At 36.3% G+C, this 26431-nt stretch overlaps 1 protein-coding gene across 1 annotated transcript; it reads left to right on the forward strand.

Annotated features, from left to right (window-relative positions):
• Nucleotides 1–10910: 10910 nt before the first annotated feature.
• LOC116757432 (glutamate carboxypeptidase 2-like) lies at nucleotides 10911–24078 on the forward strand. Its single transcript, XM_032638963.1, has 4 exons — nucleotides 10911–11097; nucleotides 13346–13451; nucleotides 19125–19311; nucleotides 24031–24078. The coding sequence occupies exons 1-3, from the start codon at nucleotides 10980–10982 to the stop codon at nucleotides 19285–19287; spliced, it is 387 nt and encodes a 128-aa protein (XP_032494854.1). The 5' UTR covers nucleotides 10911–10979; the 3' UTR covers nucleotides 19288–19311; nucleotides 24031–24078.
• The last annotated feature ends 2353 nt before the right edge of the window (nucleotides 24079–26431 follow it).

Genomic DNA, 26431 nt, shown 5'->3' on the forward strand with positions numbered 1-26431 from the left:
AGCATTTATACATTTAATGTATTCTGTTAATTTTTAAGCAATTCAATCACCTGACAAACCTTATCAAGTACTTAAAATTAATTCTTATAAGTCTAAAAAATTTAATTTATAATTATGGGGAATATTAACTTCTTTTACATATTTCAGTAAAACTGCATATAAATATAGTAAGTAATTTCAATTTAAAACCCAAAAGATTAACTGAATTACTCCATTATATAGCTTATATTAGAATCAAGTCTAATCGAATAGGCCAAATTCTCTTAAATATCACACAGCACAGTTTTGAAATAATAATTAATGGAATAATAAATAATTAATTTGATTACCTAAACATTTCTATGTTTAAATTTAAATATTCTAGAAGTAAAAATATGCTTTCTCACAAAGGAAGTATTTGTGCCATCGCAAAGAGTCTTCAAGGATACTCTCTTACATGTTTGGCATATTTACCTGAGATACTGACCAGAGATACTATGCCTGTGATGCCCTATTTGTAGTCACTATATCAATTCACTTAATAGTCTTGTAGGTCTAATAACCAATAGAGATTACATGCTTGGGTTTAGATTTGACTTAATTTTTCTTATCACAAGACTCTGCAACCTCACTCAGGTGGTTACATCACTGGATTTAATTTTCTTTTGGTTCTTATGTTATTTAAAATTCTTCCTACATAGGTCTAAAGAACTCTGATCTTAATGGAAACCTACACTTTGGTCAGGTTTTTCCCATTTGGTAGAAACAGATTTCCGTATGGGTGTAGATAACTCATGGCTATACAGTGCCAAGGTGGAGTCCATCTCACTAATAAAAGAGAGAGAGGGAGAGAGGGAGACAGAGACAGACAGACAGACAGAGAGAGACAGGGAGAGAGAGAGAAATAGAGAGAGAAAATGAGGAGCAAAGAGAATTGACCACTGTCTTGCTAACTTTGAGAAGAGCCTTTTCTGTGGAGTTGGTAGAGACTATAAAAGGGGTAAAACTGAACAATTTACCTTTAATTGTGTATGTGAGCACCTGAGGTAGATTTAAAATCAAATATGTCTGATTTCAAACCCATGACTTTGAAAATATGTACTTTGGCATATTTGTATGTGTGAATGTGTCTTTTCAATAATATTTTTTGTGAATATTTTCAAAGTGAATACTCTCAATGAATCTAAGATACCACATGTTAAAAACTAAATTTTTGTTAATGTATTGTTTTGGTTATACTTGGGGCCTTTTAGCATCCTTTAGTTTTAGAATTGTCATCTAGTTTTTTTGTTCTTTGTTTTAATGGTGGAAAGAATATTTAATGTATCTGACCTTTTAACAGATCTTTAAGTGTTCCAAACAACACTGCTCTCTATTCTGCACAGTATTATCTGTAGACACAATGTGATGCAGCATATGTCTAGAACTTATTCCTCTTGCAGAATGAGAATTTTACAGCCCTTCATTAGCAACTCCCTAGCAACCACCATGCTATTCTATGCTTCTACAAGTTTGACTACTTTAGGTACTTCATATAGGTTGAAGCATGCAGTATTTCCCTGCTGTGACTGCCTATTTCACTTAGCATAATGTCCTCAAGTTTCATCAATGTTGTCACATGTTGCAGGATTCCCTTTTTTTTAAGGCTGAATAGTATTATATGTTATGTATACCTACTTTATTTAAAAAAACTCCTTTCATTGGTTGATGGACATTTAGGTTGCTTCTACATCTTATCTTATGTGAATATGGCTGCAATTAATATGGAAGTACTAATATCTCTTCGAGTCCTGCTTTCAATCCTTCTGGATAAATATCCAGAAGTGGGACGGCTGGATCACAAGGTAGTTCTTTCTAAATTTTTGAGGATCCTTCGTGCTGTTTTCCATTGTGGCTGCACCATTTTGTGCTCCCAACAATAGTGTAAAAGACTTCCAATCATTTAGAAAACAAACAAAACCAAAATCCCAAAAAACAGAGTTTTTAGTTTCTAGCTTAAACAATGAAACATCCCACCAGTCAACACTCCTCCCATCTCCCAATAAAATTTCATTTAATTGAATCTTTAGTTTACCATTCTCCATATGTTCTCAAGAACTCTGAGGAAGATATTTCTTGAGACACTTGCTAATTTAATTCTCTTTAGTCTAGGTCTTAATAATGTATTTTTCCTCAGAATTCCCACTACAGACCTTCAAAACTGTGACTTTTGCCAATAGTTATTCCTAATGAGCTTCCGGCTGAGCTCTTACTTTTATATTGCAAACAAATCTCAACAATTTTTACTTTATCCTATCCTAATCACACTCACCTTGCTTCTTACCAAACTAGAATCACCAGCATTCTGTGATTATTCTGCTGTGTGTGGAATAAAATGGCCCTTTCTATTTCATCAGACTGGAGAATACCTTTTTATCTTTCAAGTTCTTTAAGGGCCACTCTTCCTTTTAAATGTTAATTCATAACAAAATTCCTGGTGCTACTTTCCAGTACAGATTTCAGCTTTGATCCAACATATTAAACTCACGTATGAATCAGATACACATAGAAATTTTTGGTATGCTTAAGAATGAAAAAATCTATTTTTCACATTTATTCTTTAAAATATTATAAGGCTACTCAAAACAATAAAAGAAAAAATTTATGTACTAACATGGAAGTCTGCATTAGTGAGTAAAATAAATGTATTATAAAATTATAGGCATAAGTACAAAAAAATTCCTCCAAAAACACCAAAAGAAAAAGTCAGAGTACCCAACAGAAAATTGGACAAAATACTTGAACAGTCACTTCAAAGAATACAAGTGGGGCAACAAACTTAGGAGAAGCTGTTCTATTTTATTAGCTGTCAGGGAAATACAATTTATTTGGCAAGCATATGGAGGAATTAGAATTTCACATACACTGTTGGTAAGAGTGACTTCTCGATATATACCCACAGAAGTAAATACATATAATCGCCAAATGTTTGTAGAAGCAGTTTCTAACAGCTAAGAACTGGAGATGATCTAGATGTCTATCAAGAGGAAAATGGATAAATAGATGGTGGCATATTTGTACAGTTGGTTAGTTCATAGCCCAGAGAATGAGTGAATGATTGGTACATGGAAAAAATATGGTCCAGTAGTATGCTGGAGCCTGCTCCTACTAGCTTACAAGAGGCAATTATGGGGGTCTTCTCTGGTGGCGCAGCAGTGAAGAGTCCACCTGCCAATGCCGGGGACACGGGTTCGATCCTTGGTCCAGGAAGATCCCACATGCCGCAGAGCAACTAAGCCAGTGCACCACAACCACAGAAGCCTGCGTGCTCTAGGGCCTACGAGCCACAACTACTGAGACCGTGCCCTGAAAATACTGAAACCCATGTGCCTAGAGCCTGTGCTCTGCAACAAGAGAAGCTATTGCAATGAGAAGCCGACGCAGCGCAACAAAGAGTAACCCCCGCTCGCTGCAACTAGAGAACAGTCCATGCGCAGCAACAAAGACCCAATGCAACCCCAAACAAGGCAATTATGGGCATCTCCTTCCAACTCACATACATCACGTGTTAGCTTTAACTCTACCGCTGTGGGAGTATTTGCATCATGGAAATTAAGAGATGCCTCAAGTCAGGGGTTTCCTCTCCCTTGCCAGATCTGATTTACTAGTACACCACTGAAAGTATCTCACAAATGTAATTCTGAGTGAAAGATGCCGAACATGAAAGTAAATATACTATATAATTCTATTTATAGAAACTGCAAAACTAAACGTTGGTGTTAGAATTCAGGATAGAATAGTGGATATTATTCAATGTGAGGAGTAGTGATGTAAAGGGGATTGAGGAGGGCATCTGGAGTTCCTGGTAAAGTTCTGTTTCTTGATCCTGATGCTGAATTATCATTGTTTGTCCCTCCTAAAAATTCATGAAGCTGTACGATTATGATTTGTGTACTTTTCTGTAAGTATGTACACATCAATTGAAAGTTTTCTTAAAATAAAAAAACAAATAAATGCATAACGTGATGTCATTTTGTATTTTTAAAGGTATTGTGTATATGCATCGAAAAATGTCTGGAAGGATTAATACTAAAATGTTTACAATACTTAGCTCTGGAGGGTGATATGGTGTAGCAAAGGAAAGAAGGGTTTAAAAGATTACTTTGAACTTCTTATTTCCTATACTTCTATATACATTTCTTAAAAAGATAAACATGCTTGATTTTAGTAATAAAATTTAACCGAAACCCTCTACATTTTTTCTTAAAACATGTCCTTTTACAATCCCATTCTATCATTTGATTGAAAAGCTAAATATTCTGTTTCTCAAAACTTCAAAGCAAAGAAACTTGTCTGCAAAGATTCTCCTAGTTTAAGAGAATGAGAATTAATTAGTTGAAAAGAGTGGAATTTAGAGGAATCATTAAGAAATATTTTCATTTACCTATACACCTATGTTTTTATTTAAATCAATTTTTTTGATTTATAATTTATATACAATAAAATGCACAGATTTTCAGTGAATAGTGAAAAGAGTTTTACAAATGTATATGTTCATGTAACCACCCTCCAAGTTTAAAAGATTGAAAATTTTAAAAAGATACAAAATCACTTGGAGAAGAGAGTTCTTGTCTTTCCAAGCTACATTATTTAATGTGTAATTTAGAGTGCAAGGGTTCTGTGTTTACAGATTAAGTAGAAGTCATGGAGTTCTGTTTCTGTTTTTGTTTTTTTGTTCAAGAATGTTTATTAAAGGTTTTTTTTATTGGAGTATAGTTGATTTACAATGTTGTGTTAGTTTTTGCTCTACAGCAAGGTGAATAAGTTATACATACACATATATCCACTCTTTTTTAGATTCTTTTCCCATATAGGTCATTACAGAGAATTGAGTAGAGTCCACTGTGAAATACAGTAGATTCTTATTAATTATCTATTTTATATATAGCAGTGTGTATATGTCAATCCCAATCTCCCAATTTATCCCCCCTTCCCCCCTTGGTAGCCATAAGTTTGTTTTCAACATCTGTGACTATTTCTGTTTTGTAAATAAGTTCATTTGTACCATTTTTATAGATTCCACATATAAGCGATATCATATGATATTTGTCTTTGTCTGTCTAACATACTTCACTCAGTATGATAATCTCTAGGTCCATCCATGTTGCTGCAAATGGCATTATTTTGTTCTTTTTTGTGGCTAAGTAATATCCCACTGTATGTATGTACCACATCTTCTTTATCCATTCCTCTGTTGGACATCTAGATTGCTTCCATGTCCCGGCTATTGTAAATAGTGTTGCAATGACCATTGGGGTACATGTTTCTTTTCAAATTATGGTTTTCTCTGGATACATGCCCAGGAGTGGGATAGCTGGATCATATGGTAGTTCTATTTTTAGGTTTTAAAGGAACCTCCATACTGTTCTCCATAGTGTCTGTACCAATTTACATTCCCACCAAAAGTGTAGGAGGGTTCCCTTTTCTCCACACCCTCTCCAGCACTTATCGTTTGTAGATTTTTTGATGGTGGCCATTCTGACCAGTGTGAGGTGATACCTCATTGTAGTTTTGATTTGTATTTCTCTAGTTAGTGTTTCTCTAATAGTTAGTAAAGATGTTAGAGCATCTTTTCATATGCCCCTTGGCCATCTGTATGTCTTCTTTGGCGAAATGTCTATTTAGATCTTCTGCCCATTTTTAATTAGGTTGTTTGTTTTTCTGATATTGAGCTGCATGAGCTGTTTGTATATTTTGGAGAATAAACCCTTGTCGGTCACTTCATTTGCAAATATTTTCTCCCATTCTGTGTGTTGCCTTTTTGTTTTGTTTATGGTTTCCTTTGTCATGGAGGTTTAAAGTATTTTTCTTTTTAGAACATTAAAGTATTTTTAAAAAGTAAATATATATTAGAGCCTGGGGATAAAGGAGCTAAAATAATTTTAATTGTTTTCTTTCAAACATACTCCAGAGATGAGTGTAATATTCTTTGATTTAGTTCATGTCTGTACAAAGACAGATTTATCCTGTACTTATTGAAATATTGACTGATCTAATCACTTTCAATTTATGAAAGAAATATTATTATTATGCATAGAGTATCTCATTTTACTCTTTGGAATATATTTCTTTACTGTTCTCATAAGAATAGTTTTTGCTTAAGTGTACGTTAGCGTAATAATAGTGTATTCGTTTCAAACACAGGAGATTTCTAAGTACATATATGTTGTTTACTTAAAATAATCTGATCAAATAAGATAACGATTTTACATGATTTTTTTGAAATATGTAACGACAGCATCTCTTATTCACTTACAGTGATCTAAGTGCCAGGCTTGTCTGCTAACCTTTTTTAACCACCGCGTGCAACAGGAACTTGTATTATTACTATTTTATAGATGAGCAAACTGAAGGTTAGCAAGACTAAGGAAATTACATTAGAGTACACGACAGGGAGGTTAATGGAGGATGTTGCCAAAAAGAATCCAAAATCTAGATAGCCTGCAGCGCTTTGTTAAGGAATTTAGAATCACTATATAGTGCACTGGATTCCACTTCAGGTTTCTGAGTTGGGAAATCAAAAACAGAGTAGAGACCTTGGAAAATTAATCTGACAACATTGTTCTGTTTGAGCTCTCAAGCTTCCTCCCACTTGAGTTGACAGCAAGATTCCAAGATTTCTTGGTCAAGACTGTATTAAATCATTTCAGCCTAACAAGGTTGGATTATACACATTCTCTCCAAGGCTGGTTAGCCAGCACAACTATTTTGTACTGATTTATATATACTCAATTCTAGCCAGTCATAGGTAGGGAATCATAATAGCTACTATTTATTGAGCATCTGCTTTTACCAAACCTTACAGTTCAGAGAGTCAGAAATCACAGCTTAAGCCAAAAAGATCTTATTATTTGGTGTTTCTGTGACCCAGCCCAGTACTTGGCCCATGTTGATAATTTTAAGAAATGCCTTTCAGACTGAATAAAATATTTAAATGAGTATATATTAGTAAAGGACAAAAATGCTTTCTCTCTTTACTGAATTAAAGTTAAATAGTTTTATTTTCTACTATACTGTTCTATTGTTTAAAAGAGTTTTGTAACCAGGTAATAACTATTCATCATCTAATAGTTGCTGTACTGTTCAATCATTTAAAGGTATTTGTCGTATAAGTATTATGTGCCAAGTGCTCTGTCAGGCACAGCCCCTCCTCTTTGGAGCTTTCAGTCTAGAGATTCTGTAAGAGCTGATAACTAGTAGCAGATACAAGTGTATTATGTTTCCTTTCATTAATATTTCTATTCTGAATCTATTATTTCCTGCACTGGGAGAGGAAGAGGATGATCAGGTCACATTTTACCTTATCTACCTACCTACAAAGTAAAGTCACACATTTTTTGTGTATGGATGGGCGTATGAAATATTTCAAGGTGTTCTTCAAACAAAAGCTAATGAGGTTAATAGGAGTCATTAGGTACAAACAAGGAGCCCAAAATGCTTTCCTGAACACAAGCTATTGTTGTTGTTTTTGGCTCATAATCTCTGCTTTCTGGTATTGTTATTTATCTTTCCGTTTAGGTCCTGTCTTCCCCCTTTGAGTAAGGTTCTTCAGTAACAGTAATGATCTCTTATACCTCATAATCGCGTCTTTACTTAGCATAATGTCATCCATTCATTCAAAAGGAGGTTTCTATATGCAAGGCATTGTGATAACTCTGGAAAATAGACAGGAACGTGATATGGTTCCTGGCACCAAGAAGCTTAAAATCTGAAAGGGAATAAGACAGTAACATGTGTAACAAAAGGCTGACACAAAATTAAGGAAAAGTAGAGATCAGTATATTAGTACCAAATGTCTATGAATATCAAGAAGACTTCACAACATAGGTATTTTTAAGCAGGATTTTAAAGAGAGAAAAAATTATGCATATGAAAGTGGAAATAATACGCCCATATAAGAAGTTATGCATATGAAAGTGGAAATAAGATGTCCACATAGACGAGTACATTTGCAATTTTGGACACTTTCAAAAATAAAGCATTATTAAACAGATGTTGTATTCATTTTTCCTTGGGAGTTTATGAATCATAATGAATGTGTGATGGAAGCAAATGGTGCAGGGTTGGGGAGAGCATTGTATGAAATCAATGCTTTTGAAATCTCAAATAGCAACCCAGGCAAGGTGTAGGGATGTCAGATTTTTCATTTGTCATTAGGTGACATAATACATAGTGAATTATCAATCAAATAGTTTTCCTTTCGAACATTAAAGTTGTTCTTCTGTTCAATCATTCACCTGTTCGTTAATTGAAACAAATAGCCATTCCTACCTATCTTGTGCCAGGAATTATGGGTATAAATATGTATCAAGTAAAGTCCTTGACCTCAAAAAAAATTCACAATATCCAGGAAGATGGAGAAGTAAACACAGTTACAGTATAGTATGATAAAGGTTTCAATCAAGAAAAATAACGTATCTTACTGGGTTTGGCATTCTTCTTCTACAAGTCTTTATATGAAGAGTCACCTACAATCTTTCCTCAATACTTGAAGAAGGAAGTATAGTGTGATCTAATGCTTATCAAAGCAAACATGTGTCAGGTTTTTTTGGGGGAAGGTGGGTGTTAATCAACTTCATTAAAGCTTAGTTTCTTCAGCTGTAAAAGAGAAATAGTAGCAACAGAAAAATCTAGTGTGGCTTGCCTCAGTGAAAATCCTGCCCACTGCAAGGAAGAGTAGCCCCTCCTTGTCGCAACTAGAGAAAGCATGCGTGCAACGAAGGCCCAATGCAGCCAAAAAAAATAAATAAAAAATAAAGAAAGAGAACATCTTAAAAAAGAAAAGAAAAATCTAGTGTGGCTTGCAAAACCACCTGTTAGAGATTTCAAATTCTTTTGAGCTAAATCCTGATAATTAAATAAAATAATTCTGTAAAGTATATAGCAAGTGCCTGCCATGTGGAATGTGCTCATAATATTAATCAGTCATTAATTACTCTTAAAGCTATGTTTTCCCCACTAAACTGTAAGATTCATGAGGAGAGAACGAATTCTTTCAATAAGATTTGACAGATGTTCATTTGTTCTCTGATTTCTTCAAATGTAGCCCAGCTCACCATAAGGGTATTAATTAAATTGTTAGGTAGTTGTAATATTGTTCAAAACCCTTCTTATATTTAATAAATATAATTTCCCTCAATTATACTCGCATCTGACCTTCAGAACATCTTTATTAACAGATGGTACTTAATAATGTTATTAGATGATCCTGTAATTTACAAGTGAGAAGATACATTCAAGTAAAGCGAAGATGTGACTCTCCAGGGTACAAGGCTTAGACAGGACCAGATCCAAAGCTTAAGTACAAGTCTTCTGACTCCAAGCCCAGTGTTCCTCCCAATACAAGCAAAGAGCTTAGCAAATGCAGCCCATGCTCAAGGGAAGCAGTACAGTGGTTTAGAGTAAGGCACACTTTGGATTGTGTCTTAGCTTTGTGACTTTGAGTGATTCATCTTATTAAATTTCAGTTTTCCTACATGTAAAATGGGAAGGGTGATAGTATCAACCACGAAGGGTACCGATGATTAAACGAGTTGATGTATATAAAGTGGCTCATTTAGAAAGTGCTCAGTAAATATTATTCTTCCACCATTCCTGGTTAGATTTAACAATAGGAACATTAGGAGACATTTAATAAATATAAGCTATTGTTAGAAAGGGCTGAAGAAACTCCTTCCTTTCCTGTCCTAAGTTATCTAGTAGTTGTCTTGGTTCACTGTTAACATTTTAATTTTCCCACATCTCTTCACTTAGCTCAGAAATTCTTTATCAAAGTACCCAACCTTCTCTATGATGTAGCCCCGTGTCTCCTCGCTCTCTCCCTGTTTGCTCCCTTTCCCAAAGCAAACTATCTGCCATTCCTTGACTATCCCTCTGGCTCCCAGACCCAAAGTTTCTTCTCATCTCCCCTGGTTCAAACTCTGCTGGTACTTCACGATTCTTTTAAATGCAATGCTTCCATAAAGCACTCCTAGCTAGAGGCCATGCATGCAGTCTCCCTTACAGATTATAAGAACATCGTTGATTTTATAAAGCATGTCGTTATTGTCCTCCTTTAGATATCATTGTTATATTTTTTTAAGAATTTATAACAGGGGTAGATTTATGTGTGATTGACTCTTCAGGTTAACTCAACAAAGACTGATTTCATACCCACAATGTAAGAGAGTGCCAAGGGCAGCTCTGATATAAAAAGAGATGTACTCTCTGCCTTCAGCAAATTCCAATAATATTTCTTTAGAAATGGTTGTGCTATGTAAAGGGAGGAATAATTCCCTAATCATTGATAAGTATCAATGATCTTCATCAGGAAAAAGAGCACAGTGGTAACTGACATTGACAGCAAAATTCACTCCCTGAATATCCAAAGCAGTGCCAGAACTGGACACCACCGTTTTCTACTTGATTTTACTCTTTTTAGGGCTGTAATAGTATTTGGATCTGAAAAAAGTTCTTCAGGGATAGTTTAGTCTACCAACTTTCCTGGAACATGCATTTTCCTAGACAGACAAAAGAGGATCGTTCTATTGAATTACGGGGTACTTAGTGTTCTTTTTGTGAATCGGATTGTGGTCTGGAAGTGGAGAAAGGAGAACAGTTTGTTCTTTGCTTCCTCCTTCCCTTTCTTCCTTCTTTTCCTTTTATTTTAAAATAAGTGCTAGAAATTTTCAAGCTAAAGTTTTTTGTTTTTTTTTTTTAAGCACCTCTCCGAAGGGGCCAGGTTTTCTTCTTCTGGGGACTGATGCTGCCTCTTGCTCTCCGGGATTGGTTGAGAGTAAACTAGAAATACTTTCAGGGGCGGAGAAACTGGGAGTGCCCCGGGAGTGCGAGTGGACTCTAGGCTGCGGAACTGCTAAGAGTGGCCCTCGAAGGAGGAAGCCTTTGCCCCGCCGCCAGCGAGGCAGCAGGGTGGCCAACGCAGAGGCACCGGTCCCCGGAGAGCCTGCCGGCCACACGCTGAGATGTGGAATCCCCTGCGCGAAACCAACTCGACCTTTGTCGCCTGGCGCCGCCCGCGCTGGCTGTGCGCTGGGGCCCTGGTGCTGGCCGCCTGCCTCTTCGTCCTCGGCTTCCTTTTCGGTATGGGGGCCCTCGCCACGTACAACCCCGAGCCTACCCGGCTGTTCAGCGGTTCGCGGGATTCCCGGGCCAGCTGCCGCGTGGAGGCAGCTGCTGGTCTCCCGGTCTCCCGCGGGGGTGGGGGAAAGTGGGGACGAGCACCCGCGAGTTAGGTGGGAGTTGCTGGGGGCGGTGCACAGCTGGGTTCTGGACGGACTACTGTAGGACAGTCACCCAGGGTAAGGAGTAGAACGGAGAGACTCAAACTGAACTTGAGAAAGTTCCAACTGCTGAGGCCCTGCGAGCAATCGGTACGTTTTAGCAGGAGCGCCGGATCTCTGGGGGCATTTGCTAGGTCGTCCAAGGAGCTTTGCCAGAAACGACTCTTACCTGTCTGGGGTCTTTATCTAGTGACTGTACCTGGACCTGCTTCGTGTATACAGTAGGTAGAACTCAGGGCACTGCTGCGTGGGAACCCTATTCTCTCATTCTTTCGTCCTGGGGAGTAAGTAAAGAGGAACGTTTAGGAGCTAACTGGCTGACATTGTCAGTGCTCTGAACAGATCCTTAATAGCAGTTCTTGAGCGTTTTCCCCTGTGTACTGATTTGCAGACTTAACCCAACTCTCCATGATAACCAGGGAGCAGCACAGATTCGCTGAGACTCTTTTATATTCTAATTTTAACTCTGCAACTTCTCTGTGGCCTTGAGCAAGTTACCGAGTCTCTCTGAGCCACAGTTTGTCAACCTTCGTAAGAATACTATCTGTAACTTAGTGGGAATCATAAACGAAATAGCATCTAAAGCTCCTGGCACAGTACTGGGGTATTGGCACTTTTTAAAAAGTCTTTCCTGGTGAGGAGATGCTTCTAACTGGACATTAATGCACAGGACTAGCGTTAAGGTATAGCCTGGTAGTTCGGCCGTACTCTGAATTCTGGGTCCCATTCTGGGATTTAGAAGACCAGGGCATAGACCAACTAAGCTGGCTCAAATTCAGCCTCTTCTTGCTTGTTGTGTAACCTTTGAGCCACACTGCTCATAACTAGCATGTGGATATTAGGGTTATTGTGGGGCTTAGATAAGTGTGCTCGTTAAGGGCACACTTCTACTCGAGTTTCAGTTTTCTCAGCTGTACAACATGGGCAAGGGTAGCATGAGGATTAAGATCTTCTGCATCTTTTAAAAGCATTTTATTCGTCCCAGTATTGCCCTCAGCCCCATCCTTATATTCACTGCTCAATGGCTGTGGGTTCTTTATTAATGTTTGTTAATTTTTTTCCTAGAATTCTCTGCTCCCTCCCTCCCACAGGCCTCCGTGCTCTTTATCCAGCTCATTTTTTAGATCTCGATTCAAGCATTTCATCCTCTGAGTGCCTTTATCTTACAGTCTAATCCACGTCCCTTTATTTTACATACTGGTGGAACTGTACTTCCATTTGCTGCCAACCATTTACTTCAATATGCGTGTATTTATGCATGTGTGTAACGTGTATGTGATTAATAACTGGAAAGCTCCATGAGAGCTAGCTGGGTGATTTTGGTAACCATTTTATGCACAGATCATATCATTTATCTAAATAAACTATGTCACGAAGCCAACTACCAGGGCTAATGGCTCTATGCGATCTGGCTACCCATTGCCTCTAGTCTCTGTGTTCACTGTGTGTCTTGCAGAGATGTTGGGTGAATTGGAGTTTCACTGTAGCTCTCTGAAGTTGAACTTTTGAAGCCTACTTCAACTGCAAGCACAAAATATTTAAGCATATTTTGCTTTAGTTTCCGAACCAGAACAAATTACAAGTCTGAATTGCCTTCAACTCTTTGAGATAATTTATGTACTTGAAATATACTCATAATTAATTCATTACAGACATTTACTAAATGCTTATTCTGGGTCAGCAGAGGCATCGTCACTGGGGATAGAAGCTTTAAGGAGAAAGAAGGTGGATCTCCTCTTTGCCTTCATTTTTCCCATCAGTTGAACCATCTTCAATTTTAGTGCTAATTTCATAAAACATTTCTTAGAATAACAGCAATACTTATTGATATTGGAATAAAAAATATGTTGCAGCTGATTTGTAATTAAGTGTCTGCATGATTTTTTTCCAATGGAAGTAGGCAAGAGCAATGAAACTTCAGAAAATCTCAGTTTATGCCAGAGGACATTGATAATTTATGTTTTAAATATGTTAAATACAATAATAAGGAAAGATAGGCCCTGTCTATAAGCTCATATCTCATTCCTATATTTGTTTGTATTTTACAGGATGGTTTATAAAATCCTCCAGTGAAGCTACTAACATTCCACAGCATAATGTGAAGAAAGCATTTTTGGATGAGTTGAAAGCAGAGAACATCAAGACGTTCCTATAGTAAGCATATACTTAAAAGTTTACTATTCTGCTTAGAAGTTTTGGTCTAATATTTCATAAACAGAAACTGACTTTTTAAAAAGGTTTTATTACGGAAGATCTTGTATCATGTTTCATCTGGAGAGGATTGTACCTTCAGCTGAACTTTATCATGATATATGTTTTAAAGCAGGTGTCAGCAGACTTTTTCTGTAAAGGTCCAGCTTTTGTAGGCCAGCTGATCTCTGTCCCAACTACTCAGCTCTGCTATTGTAGCACCAAAAAAGTGATAGTAAATACGTAGTTGAATAACTGTGACAGTTTCGATAAAACTTCATTTGTAGGCACTGAAATTGAAATTTCATATAAATGATATGTCACAAAATATTATTCCTCTTGATTATTTTCACCTATTTAAAATGTGATAACCATTCTTAGCTTGTGGGCTGTACAAAGAAAGGAAGTGAGCTGGATTTGGTCAGTGAAACATAGTTTGCTGACTCCTGTTTCAGAGGAAGATAGTATAGTTTAGTCAAAAGAATAAATTTTGGACTTCGAAGTCAGACATACGCAAGTTTAAATTCCATCTTCGCCCACTGATATTAAAGTAACTTTGAGTGAATACTTAACCTTCCTGAGCCATCATTTTCACCTCTATAAAATGGGGATAGTGATATGGTTCTGATGAGCATGAAATTAGAGAGCATATGTGTGACCTAGTGTAAACACCAGCTCCCTATTTCCTGAAATAGCTATCCCTGGTGTAGGGAAAAAGAGGTAAATGAGTAAATATAAAAAGTATTTGCAAGGCAGCTAAAAATAAAACACTTTTATTGAATAATTGATTGGAATACTTAGCTTTTTCAAAGTGACATACTTGAAGTCCTGATAATGATTAAAGGACTCCTTAGTGAATACAAGTTATAATTTTATGTAAAAACAGTCAAGTAAAAAAAATATATATATATGTATAGATGTACCTACACATAGTCATACAAACACATATGTCTATTTAATTACGATAGAATTAAAACTATGAATAAAATTTGCTAAGGCACCTATCAAGTCTTTGGAAGGGCCATTTCAAGTGAGAGACCCAGAAGCTTAAATTTTGTGGAAATCCTACTGCCTCTTGCACTTCTTTTACTATAATTATGTATAATAGGTATAATAAAAGTGGAAGTCTGGCGAGATATAATCTTTACTGCTAGACAGGGGTCCTGCCTCTGCTTCATTTTTCCTTTTCTAACCTGTGAGATGGAGTGACCAGCAAAGAAATAAATTGAATGCCTTCCTCTAGCTCACTTTCTTGGCTGTCAGCTTCTTGCTTAATTCTCCATGGCCTTGACCAAGCTCCTCTAACTGTTTAGAACTCAAGGGTTTTCATCATTAACAAACAAAAGAAAGAGATTAACAGAACCCCCCACTCACCCCTCCAAGGACCACAGAACCTCCAGAAGCCTCCTGGACTCTCCAGAATTCCAATTTGCCATTTGTCCCTCAGAGTGCTTTCAGTCTATTTAGACCCTTAGGTTAGGGGTCATTAAAGCCTCAGATCCTCTGTCTTGTTCCCCTTTCTAATCCTTTGCTTTACTACTAAAAATGCTCTACTACTTCTAAGTCACCTGACCCTCAATAGTGACTGGGCTGGGGGGTTAAGTAGGGGCTGCCTTTTCAGTCTCCCTTGGGGTGCAAGGTTGTCCTATATTTTCCCTTTTGTTTTGTAACATCTAGTTAAATTCTCAGATCTGTTCACTATTTTGCATGTCTTTAGAGGGAATTTCCTTCTCCACCCTGTTCTAAAAGACAAGATTATTTCAGAAGAGTGTCTTAGCTTTCACTGATCTACTTTTGAATACCAGTTCCATCTTTCACTGGCTGTCTTTAAGTCATCTAACTTCTCCAAGCACTGTGCATTTGTAAACCAGATGCAATGTATGAAAACAGGAATACCAATAGCTCCCTTTATTAATTGAGATAACATAATGATACTTGGAACATATATAAACTTTTCTAGCCAGACAGAGATGAATGAGCCTAATTGTTTTGTTAATACATGTTGTTCGCTATTTTGGATAATTTGTAAATTATTCTTCTTACTAGAAAATAACTGGATATTCTAATGGAATCAAGACAGTGTGACACACTTCTCAATTGATTAAAACAAAAAAAAAATGAACTTCTGTTTCTTAGCAGTTGTCTAATTGAGCCTCAAATCTTTGTGAATTATTGAGGTAGCAATATTCTCCCCATGTATGGATGAGAAATTTAAGACATGGCCAGGATTACACAAGTTAGTGGCAAAACCTGTAATACACTGATTTTGTGGCCAATTGATTTACTTATCCTTGGAAACAAACCTTTTTTCCTACTCATCATTTTCAGGATTAACTTTGCTCCAAATGAGTGGGTTCTAAACCTGATCATAAAACACCATTGCATCTTGGTGGGTAATGACAAAACTTTTACCAGAAATTTCACTCATAATGTTACCTAACCAAAGTTGGGTGGGCTAGCCTGCTGTGCAGCAAAGCCAGTCTACTGATACCAGGTTGAGGTGAAGGAGTCCAGCATTTACTGTAGGGCGTCAAATAGGGAGAAAAGACAGGTTATGCTCAAAAGACCAGAAATCCCAGGTGGCTTTCAGGGGAAGGTTTTTTTGTTTTTTTTTTTAAAGCATTATATATAATTCCTTCTCTCTTTTTTTTAAAATTTATTTATTTATTTATTTATGGCGGTACGCGGGCCTCTCACTGTTGTGGCCTCTCCCATTGTGGAGCACAGGCTCTGGATGCACAGGCTCAGCGGCCATGGCTCACGGGCCCAGCCGCTCCGCGGCATGTGGGATCTTCCCGGACCGGGGCACGAACCCGTGTCCCCTGCATCGGCAGGCGGACTCTCAACCACTGTGCCACCCGGGAAGGCCTCTCCTTTATTTTTATAGGCAAGATACTTTAGACGATCCTAAAATATTTTTCCCATTTGATTTTTTTTAATGTTTTTATTGGAGTATAATTGCTTTACAATGGTGTGTTAGTATCTGCTTTATAGCGAAGTGAATCAGTTATACATATACGTATACATATATCCCCATATCTCTTCCCTCTTGAGTCTCCCTCCCTCCCACCCTCTCTATCCCACCCTTCTAGCTGGTCACAAAGCACCCAGCTGATCTCCCTGTGCTATGCGACTCCTTCCTAGCTATCTAAAGGAGAGGGTTTTTAAAGGCAACATTTGGGGTGAGGGTTGCAGCTCATGGACTTTCTTCTGATTGGTCGGTGGTGAGGTAACAGGGTGATGTTTTCGAAATCTGAATCATCAACCTTCTGGTTCCAACTAGTCTAGGGTCTGTGTGATTGTGGACAGCATGTAGTCAGCATCCTCCACCTGGGTGGGGTTCTTAGTTTCTGCAGAAGAGCCCAAAGGTGTGCATCAGGTTGTTATACTGTTTAAGCTATCATTACTGTCTTGCTTGACCGCTTTTCCTTTGTTTCTCTATTCCCTCACTTCCCTAATTAGTTACTGCTTGAGTCTGCTCTTTGGAACCCATGGAAGGCCTAGAAGACTAAAGCCTTTTACTACAAAAAAGAAACGGGGGACACTGAGGAGCTCTTGTACCTGGGAGGGGCCTGCAGGGTACTGCTTGGTTTCAGTCCCCCCTTTTCTCTGATACTTCTTAATCCTGAGAGGACCAGGGGCAGAATGAGAAAGAGAATAAAGCTTTGGCTAGAGAGGTTAATCATAAACTTGGCAGGGGAGCTCGGTTTTAGGGGGACTCAGTTTCAATAATAAAGTCTAATAATGATCTCCTCTGTGTGTGTGTGAGCAGGTTCAAGACTCCCATAACAATTCTTCTCTCATATAAGAATAGAGTTCTGGCTGTGACTTCAGGAAATATGCATAATCTGCATCTAGTTCTGTTACCAGTTTGGATTTGTGTAATATGGAAGAAAATAGCAACTTGTTGGCTATTTTCTGTTTTCTTTGCAGGTATCCATTGATGAAGGGATATACAGACTCCTCAGCTGGCTCTTAAAATTGTGTTCTTTTCATTACTTTATTTTGTAAATACATATTAGAAATCCCATCTAAGGTTTTAAGCCCCTAAAAATTTATTGAATGAGGACTTCCCTGGTGGCGCAGTGGTTGAGAGTTCACCTGCCGATGCAGGGGACACGGGTTCGTGCCCTGGTCTGCAAGGATCCCATATGCCGCAGAGTGGCTGGGCCCGTGAGCCATGGCCGCTGAGCCTGCGCGTCCGGAGCCTTTGCTCTGCAACAGGAGAAGCCACTATGGTGAGAGTCCCGCGTACTTCAAAAAAAAAAAAAAAAAAAAATTATTGAATGAGAATTTTAATACTATTTTTGTAAATACAATGTAAATGATTTTAATATAATTATTAATTAATCACCAGAATCCCCCTCCTCTTTTTTTTTTAAAGATACACAATAGAATCAAACATTTGAAATTGGGATCATCATAGCCATGCTGGCTATTAGTTATTTTTAAATCACCATCAGGATGGCAGTATGTTGAGTTTAGAAAAATCTACATATTTAGAACCAGAAATTCATGAAGTTCAAGAAGTTCATGAGCTAGAAATAAATCAGTGTCTTATCATGCTACATGATGCTTGGTCGTATGGGACTTTTTGTTTTTTCTTGAAGGGGTTTGAAAATACCAATGAACTGAATCTTCAGGGAAACAACAAATTTCCAAGAGAGAGAAATTTAAAACAAACAAAAGCACCAGTGTCTGGACATATTAAATGAGAAATTACTCTATTCATGAAAGTATTTGTGGTAGCTAACATTTTAGCCACATAGTTTATTTGTTAAAGATATTTGTGGTCAGACTAATTCTCATCGTTGATTTTAAGTATTATACCTACTTAATAAGTATATATGGTGAATGGAGTACAAAAGATTCAGTTTGAACTTGTGTAAGTATGTTCAGATTACTCCTTAAAGAAGGCACTTTAAAATGGTTGCTAATGAAAAGGTTTCTCACTTGGCTATAACTTTCAGTATTTCAAAATAAATGTAATTATCAGTAGTTCCTGGCATGTCACAGCTTGATCTTTGGATGAAAATATTTTTATCTTCCAATTATATTTTACAAGGTGAAGTAAACATATGATTCCATGAAAGTTCAAACATGCATTCTTTCTTAAGAAAGAATATAACACTTTCCTCATCTGATATATAGAGATACATCTACAGGACTGCATGTAACAATTCTCTACAAAGATCAGTTTTTTCTAATTTTTCTCTTGAATGAGTATAAATTGGAGCATGAAAATTTCAAGACACACTTGAAAATCTATTTGATGCAATAATAGTGCCACTTTGCTTTTTTTGTGTGTGTGTGTGTGTGTGTGTGTGTGTTATGCCGGCCTCTCACTGCTGCGGCCGGCCTCTCCTGTTGCGGAGCACAGGCTCCGGATCAGTGGCCATGGCTCACGGGCCCAGCCGCTCCGTGGCATGTGGGATCTTCCCGAAGCAGGGCACGAACCCGTGTCCCCTGCATCGGCAGGCGGACTCTCAACCACTGCGCCACCACGGAAGCCCCCACTTTGCTTTTTTAAAGTATAACACCTCAAAGTATTTTTTAATGTAAATCAGCCTTATTTGGTTGTTGATTAAGATAAAGTCTGACTAAAGATTTCTAACCACTTTAATTTTTGTTCAACAGTAATTTTACACGGATACCACATTTAGCTGGAACAGAACAAAACTTTCAGCTTGCAAAGCAAATTCAATCTCAGTGGAAAGAATTTGGCCTGGATTCTGTTGAGATAGCCCATTATGATGTCCTGTTGTCCTATCCAAATAAGACTCATCCCAACTACATCTGAATACTTGATGAAGATGGAAGTGAGGTAAAAAGAAAGAAAGAAAAAATAAGCTCCCCTGGTCTACTATTTTGAAATACCTTATGTGAAAGAATGCTCTCTACCATCTCCAAATACTGATAGAAATCAATATTGACACTTGTGAATGATGCCTTTTATAATCTTAATACTGGTGCCAACTCTTTCATATGATGTTTGAATTCATGTGATGTTGGAAAGATTCTGAAAAATTGATGTTTGATGACATTTGCTATTTTCTATGTTTTAGTATTGTACACTAATGTAAAATATGATATATTAGTAAACTTCTAATCAACTAAATTGATACATTTTTGAAAGGTTCGGACTATAAAAGATCATGCATAGATTTGAAGATGCTAGAAAATTCAGAGAAGTGCTGTTTGAGCTAGCAGGTTTTTATTGGTACTTAATGATTAAATCTCACATGATCATGTGTTCAGCTCTGTGCCCAGAAGTTGGGTGTGGTCATTTGGAAGGAGGAGAATTTGGAGAGAAGTACTATAGAATTATATCTACACTAAAGAATTTACAATCTTCTTTGCTAGTTAGGGCACTTGGGAAAGAAGATAATACAAGTAATTGAGGTATTTCTTATCACGATATATATTCAATATGAAAGCTCATCAAATATAACTCAATATTCATCCCTATTTGCCTTACAGCTACCATTTTAAAGTAGCCGCTTTTCCTCTGGATAGCTTCTTTCAGTCCTATGGTTAGCTGTGCCTTCTAAATTGCATGTAGCTTCAGATATGTCCAGTTTGATCAGTCAACTAAAAATGTCATGTGATTTAAGTATATATAAATTTTTAATCACCTCCGCTTATTGACTAATGAATCAGCCTCTTCTTAATAATTAATATGTTGTTTTACAGTCAGTGATGTAATCCCATGCTAAATTTCCTGATATGAGTTGAAAGTTTCCATATTCTCTATTTTCAATTATAGTAGTTAATACAGTTTAACTTTTAAAAATATTATCAAACTATTTCAGAATTTAAAAAATATTTTTAAGGTAGGTGTGGGGAATACTGATATACTTCCTATGGTCCCATAACCTTTATTAAATAAGCGGGGGCATATCTATATAATTAAGTATTAAGGGGTCTTTAAATGTATATTTAGGAAGATTATTTAATGATGTAATAAAATATTGGTGATGTTAAAAAAATACACATACTTAAACCAAATTTGATCTATCAAATTTGGCAATTGTGTGCAATGAGGAAAATAGCAAACTTTCAATTCTCTTCTTTTTTCCTTCCTCTTCACTTCCAATTTTGACTGTACCTTTGCTTTTATTTCATTTCATTGTTTCTTTTTGCTATTATAAGCACTTATGAAATTTCTAAAACCTGTCACTTAATATAAACCTATCTTGTAGACATTTCATTTTGGAGATTTTCCTGAATGGTGTTAGCTGCCAAAAGCTTATTAACTTTTTTGGAAGTTATATCATTAAATCATTTTTATTTTTACCCAAGTTTTACCTGCACATAAAGAATCACACAGTTCTCCAAAGGGCCCCTCTATATCCCCCTTCCCTGAGACAATCACTGTTCAACACTGAGTTGATTCTTTTGGTATTTACTTCTGTTTCTTTAAATGACATGCTTGCATTGCTTGTGTTTCAGATTCAGGCATTATCTTTTGACCTTGTGACAGTTCAGCTGTATTCTCACCCCAACTACAAATGCTCTTTTACTGTGTCCCCATCTCCCAGTTTAATTATTGTGACTATTCATAGCCAAGCTATGTGGTAAACTGCAAACTTTTACTTTCCTGCACGACACAGAGGAGTTCCCCTTCCCACAGGCAACAAATATGATTAGCATTTTATAGATTCTGCAAGAAATATTTTTAATACTATATGCATTATTTTATCTTTGTTTACGTAAGGATAACGTGCCATATGGATTGAACTATATATATTGCCTTTTTTATGTCACAAAAAGTAAATAGAAATTTGTAAACCAAAATTATTTTAGTTATACTCAGAATATATAATTTGAGGCTATATTAGTGAATTTTGGATAGTGAGCAGTGCTCACTGGTGTATTGTCTACCTTTGATAAAGTCACCCAAAAGACTCTTTTCCGTCACCTTAAGAAACTTTTCCTAGTTGTTAGAATAACTCATAAACTTGATGTAAAATCCACCTGCTCAGTGGTGTTGTAAAATTGATGATTACCATAAAGGCAAATCAAGTGAGACAAGCTTGAGTACTTCCTTGGCTGAAAGACTTGCTGATGGGGTGACTTTGTCTCTAGATGGATTTTTATTGCACTTTAGTATAGTTTTTCTTATAATCTTTCCCAGTGATTCAGCTGCATTTGTACCCTATGTGGACCCCAGAAAAATTATGGGAAAGATGGAAGATATGGGAATTTTTGAAGAGTAGTAGTTGATTTGGTTTCATTTTAGGTTCTGTCAGCATCAGAAGTAGGTAACTGGTGCTCTAGTCAGTACAATATAATGTCAGCTCAGAGTCACTCCCCATCTCCCACAACCCTTTGCATTACTGCACGGACTAGGACTTATAGTTTAACATGAAAAATGAGTGGTGATAGCAGGTGTCCTTGACTTGAATGTTTTTAATGTTTCACCTTAATTTTCATATTTGTATCAGGTTATGTTAATTCACTTCCTTTCCAAGTCTACTAAGACTATTTGTCATGGATTTATGTTGAATTTTATCTTTGGATATCTTTTGAGATGAGCATATAATTTTTCTTTTTCACAATGATAATTATATTAAATGATATTCTAATATTAGACTAATCTTATATTTTTGAAATTTGTAATATTAGTCAGTAGTAGAGTTTTCAACTCATATATCTATATATATTCAGTTTATATTCATAGCATGTTTGGCCTGTATTTCTGCAATTTGCCTATTGGGGTATAATTTCTAGATTAGACCTGCCTTATAAAATGAGCTGAGTTTTTAATCTCTGAAATAGGTTGTGTTATACTTAAACAATCTTTTACTTTCATCTTTCAAACTCAAAGGAAAACCAGTTGGTTTTGATACTTTGTTTTGTGAGAGATTTTAAAGTACTTATTCAATTTTTATTATTGTTATAGGACTATTTAGATTTTAAAAAATGCATCCTTATGTCAGTTTTAATAAATTTTTTAAAATGCATTTTTCCGTTTCATCTAAGTTTTCAATTATTGGCATAGTTCTTCCTAGTATTTTCTTATTACCTTTTTGAATCTGTGCAACATCTATAGATATGACTTTTTTTCAACTCTTAACATTATTTATTTGTGCTTACCTCATATTTTTTTCTTATTGACATTGACAGAGATATGTCAATTTTACCTGTATTTTCAAAGAATAAATCTTCAGCTTTGGTAATCATTTCTTGTATATATGTTTTATGTTTCATTAATTCTGTTCCTACTTAATATAATTTCCTCTTTTACCTTCCTGGTGTCTATTTTGCTTTTCTTTGTAACATTTTCAGTTGAATACTTAATTTATTGATGTTCAACCTTTCTTCTTTTCTAATATGAGTATTTAAAACCATAAATTTCCTTCTAAGAACCACTTCAACTAGATCTCACAAGTTTGGAGAAGTGTTTTAGTTATCATTAATATCTTAATATTTTCTAATTTCTATGTTTTCATCTTTGAGCCTTGGAGCTATTTAGGGGTATTTTTAAAATTCCAAATTTAAAAGTTATTCCACTATCGGTTTGATCTGATTTTCTAACTTAACTACATTGTGATCAGATAATGTGGTTTGTATGACACTAGTCACTTGGCAATTGTTGAGGCTTCCTTTATAGCCTATTATGTGGTCAGTTTTTATTAATGTTCTGTGTTTATTTGAAAAAAATGTATTCAGTTGTTGAGTTTAATGATCTTATATTTGTTCATTAGTTCAAGTTTGTTAATTGTTTGGCTAAAATCGCCTTTATCCTTGATGTAGTCTTATTTTGTCTGCAATCTTTATTAATTGCTGGGAAAGGAATGTTAGATTATCTCACTATAGTGGTGGATTATTTTTATTTCCCTTTGGAATTCTGTCAGTTTCTTCTTCCTGAAGCTTGGAGCTCTCTTTTAGAGGTAGTGGTTTGGAACCTTAAAAAAACAATTGATTCCTACTTAGCAATGTCAGTGATACACTTAAAAGATTATATTATATTTGGTTCAAAGTGAATTTCACATTAATTTGCTCCCAAGTAATTACCTTAGCATTTTTACAAGTGACTAAGAATACTGTACGCTGTTATTTTTATTTGAGATTTAAAGTTTTCCTTCTAAATCAAAAGCTAGTGCTGGGGCTTCCCTGGTGACGCAGTGGTTGAGAGTCCGCCTGCCGATGCAGGGGACATGGGTTCGTGCCCCGGACCGGGAGGATCCCATATGCTGCAGAGTGGCTGGGCCCGTGAGCCATGGCCGCTGCTCCTGCGCGTCCAGAGCCTGTGCTCCGCAACGGGAGAGGCCACAACAGTGAGAGGCCCGCATACTGCAAAAAAAAAAAAAAAAAAAAGCTAGTGCTTATGCATCCTCTAAGGGTCTCTAAGTTTATTCATCTCATGAAATCCTCATAGCCTCTAGCACAGTGCTGGCTCTTTGATCTGTATCTTTAAAATACCAAAGACTTCATTAACCATCTACTGACAGAAAGAGATAGTACACATTTCCTTGTTTGATTATAGTAATGAAACTTTACCTGATTTGCCTCTGATTATTATATTTTGTTTCTCTAGATTTTCAACACATCATTATTTGAACCACCTCCTCCAGGATATGAAAATGTTTCAGATGTTCCACCTTTCCTTTTAGTGCCTTTTCTCCACAAGGTATGCCAGAGGTAAAAATGCATGCAATAAAATAAAAATAACAAAGAGAACTTCCTTATACATACAAGCAATAATTAAAGAGGTCTCCCGCAATGGGAGAGGCCACAACAGTGAGAGGCCCGTGTACCGCAAAATTAAAAAAAATAATAATAATAATAATAATAAAGCAGTGTGTATAACTATCATCTGAGATTTTACAGTAAATCCCCAGATTCTTGCATAGTACTTTGTTTCTTTTTATAAGAAAGTTAAATTTGAAAGAGTTGAATATAATTTATTAATGTCTTTTAAAATGTTATGTCTCCTACCATAATATTTAACATTAAGTAGATTCAGTTTTGGACATACTGAGTTTGAGGTGCCTAGGATATATTCCAAGAAGTTGCTAATAGACAATTGGGCATATTGAAGTACCACTCAATAGGGAGATAAGGGCTTGACTATCATCAGAAACATCCTAAGTAAAAAATTTACATTTAGAATTGAATTTATTTATTTATTTATTTATTTTTTTGCGGAAAAAAGGAAAAATAGCTCTTATTTTTCTTAAATGTGAAGAAATGACAGAAAATGTGTTTTTATTTTGAGGTGCAGTTTACATGTAACGAAATGCACAGGTCTTGAGTTAATTCAATAAATTTTTTAAATTGCATGTATCTATATCACTCAAAATAAGATATAGGACATTTCTATGACTCCAGAAAGTTCTCTGGTGCCCCTTTCTGCTCAATTTTTGCCATATCCCCCTAGAAGCAACCACTTCCTGATATCTGTCATCATTGATTAGTTTGGTTTTGGACTTCATATAAATGGAATCAGATAGTAACTATTCTTTTGTGTGTTGGTGGAAAATCAAGTAACAGTCAAGCTAAGAAGAAAGAAAAGAGAATTTTATTTGAGTCAAACTGAGGATTATAACCCAGGGAACAGATTTGGAGAAGCTCTGAGAGCTGTTCCATTGGTCAGGGGTTAGAGATGCAATTTTATATATTTCTGAGACAAAGAATTTCTGTGTTATATTGACAGGTTAGCATTCTACATAAAGTTGATCAAAGATGTTTTGGTCAATACAGCTCTCTGTATGGGATGAAAAAGAAATTAAAATAACCTTAAAACTACAACGTTGGTGTCTGAATAAAGCAGCCATTTTTCTTAAAGGTTGATTACATCCTCCTGTTTGAGGAGGTCTGGTTAATGTACAATACAGATGCACATTGCACATTGGGAAAGGCCTACCACAAAGCGGGCATATTATTTTCTTCCTTTCTTAGTTTGATTTTCCGGTCATAGAAAAATTTATGATTTTCCCTCATCATTTGCCTTGCTGCTCTCACTCAGTACAACGATTAGAGATTAGTCATGTTATTGTGTGTGTTAATAGTTTCTTCCCTTTACTTGCTGAGTAGAGTTCTATTATGGGACTGTTCTACAAATTGCTTATTCATTCTCCTATTTACAAACAGCTGGACTGTGTCCCATATGGGCTACCTAGATTCAGCTGCTATGAGCAATTCTGTGCAGGTCTTTTTGTGGACATATGTTTCCATCTTTCTTGGGTAAATACCTAGGAGTGTAATTGTTCTGCCATAGGGCATAATTCTGTATAACATTACTTTTCAAAGAAATTATTTAAAGTGACTCTCTAATTATACACTCTTACAAGAATGTATGAGAGTTTCAGTTGCTCCACATTTTCGCTAACATTTGAAACTGTCTGTCTTTCTAATTGTAACAGTTCTAGTAGATGCAATTTAAGAATGTGTGTGTGTGTTTTTTTTCACATCTTTATTGGAGTATAATTGCTTTACAATGGTGTGTTAGTTTCTGCTTTACAACAAAATGAATCAGTTATATATATACATATGTTCCCATATATCTTCCCTCTTGTGTCCCCCTCCCTCCCACCCTCCCTATCCCACCCCTCCAGGCGGTCACAAAGCACCGAGCTGATCACCCTGTGCTATGTGACTGCTTCCCACTAGCTATCTACCTTACGTTTGGTAGTGTATATATGTCCATGCCTCTCTCTCGCTTTGTCACAGCTTACCCTTCCCCCTCCCGATATCCTCAAGTCCGTTCTCTAGTAGGTCTGTGTCTTTATTCCTGTCTTACCCCTAGGTTCTTCATGACATTTTTTTTTCTTAAATTCCATATATATGTGTTAGCATACGGTATTTGTCTCTCTCTTTCTGACTTACTTCACTCTGTATGACAGACTCTAGGTGTGTCCACCTCCTTACAAATAGCTCAGTTTCGTTTCTTTTTATAGCTGAGTAATATTCCATTGTATATATGTGCCACATCTTCT

The sequence above is a fragment of the Phocoena sinus genome, chromosome 8 (genome assembly GCF_008692025.1).
Source record: "Phocoena sinus isolate mPhoSin1 chromosome 8, mPhoSin1.pri, whole genome shotgun sequence".
Classification (NCBI taxonomy): domain Eukaryota; kingdom Metazoa; phylum Chordata; class Mammalia; order Artiodactyla; family Phocoenidae; genus Phocoena; species Phocoena sinus.

Coding starts and splice junctions, on each gene's coding strand:
- LOC116757432 (XM_032638963.1), top strand. CDS start 10,980: ATGTGGAATCCCCTGCGCGAAACCAACTCGACCTTTGTCGCCTGGCGC. Junction 11,098..13,345: donor CGTCCTCGGCTTCCTTTTCG/GTATGGGGGCCC, acceptor TGTATTTTACAG/GATGGTTTATAAAATCCTCC. Junction 13,452..19,124: donor AACATCAAGACGTTCCTATA/GTAAGCATATAC, acceptor TTTGTTCAACAG/TAATTTTACACGGATACCAC.